Genomic DNA, 4,925 nt, shown 5'->3' with positions numbered 1-4,925 from the left:
CCATTTTAAACCAATGGAATCCATTTTAAACCAATGGAATCCATTTTAAACCAGGCTGTAGCAACATGTGTAAAAAGGCAGTGTGAATACGAATCCCTATATAGTGCTTTATTTTATTGTGCCCTAAGTTGGATCAGCGGCCTGGTCAAAAGTAGTGCACTATATAGGGAATAGGATTCCATTTCACACCTTGGCCTTACAGTTATAAAGTACTTGGGTAGTGTTTAGTGTGTACTGTGTACTAGGGTAGTGAGACAGACCTGTAGCAGGGGAGATGCAGTAGCCATCATCAACAGACTGTCCATATACTTCCTCATGTCAAAGTATGCAAGGGGTGCAATTCAGTTAATGACACTAGCATATACACACACTAGCTAGGTCCCATATACACACACTAGCTAGGTCCCACACACACACTAGCTAGGTCCCACACACACACACTAACTAGGTCCCACACACACACACTAACTAGGTCCCACACACACACACACACACACACACACTAACTAGGTCCCACACACACACACTAGGCCAACTAGGTCCCACACACACACACTAGCTAGGTCCCACACACACACACTAGCTAGGTCCCACACACACACACTAGCTAGGTCCCACACACACACACTAGCTAGGTCCCACACAACACACTAGCTAGGTCCCACACACACACTAGCTAGGTCCCACACAACACACTAGCTAGGTCCCACCACACACACTAGCTAGGTCCCACACACACACACTAGCTAGGTCCACACACACACTAACTAGGTCCCACACACACACACTAACTAGGTCCCACACACACACACTAACTAGGTCCCACACACCCACACACCCACACACACTAACTAGGTCCCACACACACACTAGCTAGGTCCCACAACACACACTAGCTAGGTCCCACACACACACACTAGCTAGGTCCCACACACACCACTAGCTAGGTCCCACACACCACACTAGCTAGGTCCCACACACACACTAGCTAGGTCCCCACACACCACACTAGCTAGGTCCCACACACACACTAGCTAGGTCCCACACACACACTAGCTAGGTCCCACACACACACACTAGCTAGGTCCCACACACACACACTAGCTAGGTCCCCACACACACACTAGCTAGGTCCCACACACACACACTAGCTAGGGTCCCACACACACACACTAGCTAGGTCCCACACACACACACTAGCTAGGTCCCACACACACACTAGCTAGGTCCCACACACACACACTAGCTAGGTCCCACACACACACACTAGCTAGGTCCCACACACACACACTAGCTAGGTCCCACACACACACACTAGCTAGGTCCCACACACACACTAGCTAGGTCCCCACACACACACACTAGCTAGGTCCCCACACACACACACTAGCTAGGTCCCACACCACACACACTAGCTAGGTCCCACACACACACACTAGCTAGGTCCCACACACACAACATAGCTATGTACAACACACATCACCTAACTAGGGTCCCACACACACACACTAACTAGGTCCCATATACACACACTAACTAGGTCCCATATACACACACTAACTAGGTCCCATATACACACACTAACTAGGTCCCATATACACCACACTAACTAGGTCCCACAAACCCCACACACACACTAGCTAGGTCCCACACACACACACTAGCTAGGTCCCACACACACACTAGCTAGGTCCCACACACACACACTAGCTAGGTCCCACACACACACTAGCTAGGTCCCACACACACACACTAGCTAGGTCCCACACACACACACTAACTAGGTCCCACACACACACACTAACTAGGTCCCACACACACACACTAGCTAGGTCCCACACACACACACTAGCTAGGTCCCACACACACACTAGCTAGGTCCCACACACACACACTAGCTAGGTCGCACACACACACACACACACACACACACACTAGCTAGGTCCCACACACACACACTAGCTAGGTCCCACACACACACTAGCTAGGTCCCACACACACACACTAGCTAGGTCGCACACACACACACACACACACACACTAGCTAGGTCCCACACACACACACTAGCTAGGTCCCACACACACACACTAGCTAGGTCCCACACACACACACTAGCTAGGTCCCACACACACACACTAGCTAGGTCCCACACACACACACTAGCTAGGTCCACACACACACACTAGCTAGGTCCCACACACACACACTAGCTAGGTCCCACACAACACACACTAGCTAGGTCCCACACACCACACACACACACTAGCTAGGTCCCACACACACACACACTAGCTAGGTCCCACACACACACACTAGCTAGGTCCCACACACACACACTAGCTAGGTCCCCACACACACACACTAGCTAGGTCCCACACACACACACCACACTAGCTAGGTCCCACACACACACACTAGCTAGGTCCCACACACACACACTAGCTAGGTCCCACACACACACACACTAGCTAGGTCCCACACACACACACTAGCTAGGTCCCACACACACACACACTAGCTAGGTCCCACACACACACACACTAGCTAGGTCCCACACACACACACACTAGCTAGGTCCCACAAACACACACACTAGCTAGGTCCCACAAACACACACACTAGCTAGGTCCCACAAACACACACACTAGCTAGGTCCCACAAACACACACACTAGCTAGGTCCCACAAACACACACACTAGCTAGGTCCCACAAACACACACACTAGCTAGGTCCCACAAACACACACACTAGCTAGGTCCCACAAACACACACACTAGCTAGGTCCCACAAACACACACACTAGCTAGGTCCCACAAACACACACACTAGCTAGGTCCCACAAACACACACACTAGCTAGGTCCCACAAACACACACACTAGCTAGGTCCCACAAACACACACACTAGCTAGGTCCCACAAACACACACACTAGCTAGGTCCCACACACACACACTAGCTAGGTCCCACACACACACACTAGCTAGGTCCCACACACACACACTAGCTAGGTCCCACACACACACACACACTAGCTAGGTCCCACACACACACACACACTAGCTAGGTCCCACACACACACACTAGCTAGGTCCCAAACACACACACTAGCTAGGTCCCACACACACACACACACACACTAGCTAGGTTTTACATTTGAGTCATTTTGCAGATACTCTTATCCAGACTGACTTACAGTAGTGAGTGCATGATACATTTGTCACACTTTTGACACAGCTGATGGCTTTCACTTTGCCTCCTCAGCAACTCTGCCTGGGTGTGAGCTTGGCCTTTTCTGGGACAGAACCATTTTCTTACAATCAATGATGGGTATATCTGGCTGGCTAAACTGTAAACTTTGTTAGTTAGATCACTGGCTAGTTAACAACAGCAACCAGCTTCAGTTGTTGGAACTTTTGACAGCTTGATAGTTACAGCTGTAGAGTTACCTAGCTAACCAGCATAATGGTTAAACACATTGAAAGTTAGAAAGAAACATTAGCTAATTAAACAATACCATTGACATATGCTTAAGATAGTTGTCCTAGCTTGCCAACTATGCCAATTAACTAGATGCCACCCATAAGCATTTACCGTTATAAGCATTTTGCTACACCAACAATAACGTCTGCTAAACACGTAACCAATAACATTAATTTGAGAATAGTCTGCAAGTAGACACCACAATTGTTCTTTGTAAATTGCGGGATATTATTTTTTTGTATTTGAAAGCAGTATTTATTTATTTGTTTATAAATATAAAATAAAAAGTTCCAGTCCGCCCACACTAGTTGTTGCTTAACTCGTTGCGTTTAGTCGGGTTGTGACAGCCCGAATAGGACACGACAGCAACAGTTATAGGTGCTTCTACACCTGCATTGCTTGCTGTTTGGGGTTTTAGGCTGGGTTTCTGTACAGCACTTTTAGATATCAGCTGATGTACGAAGGGCTATATAAATACATTTGATGATTATACGTTTTTCAAGTTCATGTTAGCTAGGTAGCTAACTGTTAGTTATATTGGCTAACCAACAACCTGTTAGCTATATTGGCTAACCAGCTAACTGTTAGCTGTATTGGCTAACCAACTACATGTTAGCTATATTGGCTAACCAGATAACTGTTAGCTATATTGGCTAACCAGATAACGGTTAGCTATATTGGCTAACCAGATAACGGTTAGCTATATTGGCTAACAAGCTAACTGTTAGCTATATTGGCTAACAAGCTAACTGTTAGCTATATTGGCTAACAAGCTAACTGTTAGCTATATTGGCTAACAAGCTAACTGTTAGCTATATTGGCTAACCAGATAACTGTTAGCTATATTGGCCAACTGTTAGCTATATTGGCTAACCAGTTAACTGTTAGCTATATTGGCCAACTGTTAGCAGTACCAGCTAACTGATAGCTAACAACTTCAGGCCTTGCGTCGAAGGGTCCAAAACTGTCAGTAGCAAATTCACAGAATCTAACCTTCATCGTAGTTGCAGCCTCGGACATTTCTGTGCCGAGACATGTTGGTTTATAACTTATGTGTCCTTTCGGTCCCCTGTAGACGTGGTTTTCGGATCAGGCGGGTTTATTGTCATTTGCGTTTCACTTTCCGACAGCCATATTTACGTAGCTAGCTACACACAAACACTTCTGCGCAGACTCAGTAGAGTTGAACGGTTCAGAGCCACACAGTTTACACTGCAAAACAGTCCCAAATTTGAATCTTTAGCGAGGAACAAAATATAAAACTGTCATAATGCCATTTGGCCTGCTGAGTGAAACATTTTCAGTTGTGGCTTGGCCCACTCTACAATTTATCTGAAAATAAAATATGTTTATTATGTTTATTCCATAATAAATTAAATTTAGCTCATGATTGTAAACAACAACAAACATGCTTGTCAGCATCAAGCTGTTCTCAAAGACAA

The 4,925-nt window shown here is 46.6% G+C and overlaps 1 protein-coding gene across 1 annotated transcript in view; it reads right to left on the bottom strand.

Annotated features, from left to right (window-relative positions):
* LOC109883285 (mucin-1) overlaps window positions 1-4,675 on the bottom strand; it is a 9,988-nt gene extending 5,313 nt beyond the window's left edge. Inside the window, exon 1 of the mRNA XM_020475306.2 lies at window positions 4,477-4,675. Coding sequence (XP_020330895.1) covers window positions 4,477-4,519 — 43 coding nt within the window. The 5' untranslated portion in view covers window positions 4,520-4,675. The remainder of the gene's footprint in view (window positions 1-4,476) is intronic.
* Window positions 4,676-4,925: the final 250 nt, after the last annotated feature.

The sequence above is a fragment of the Oncorhynchus kisutch genome, linkage group LG21 (genome assembly GCF_002021735.2).
Source record: "Oncorhynchus kisutch isolate 150728-3 linkage group LG21, Okis_V2, whole genome shotgun sequence".
Taxonomy (NCBI): Eukaryota; Metazoa; Chordata; class Actinopteri; order Salmoniformes; family Salmonidae; genus Oncorhynchus; species Oncorhynchus kisutch.
The sequence above is the reverse complement of the archived record's forward strand: the minus strand, read 5'-3'. Positions and strand labels throughout refer to the sequence as shown.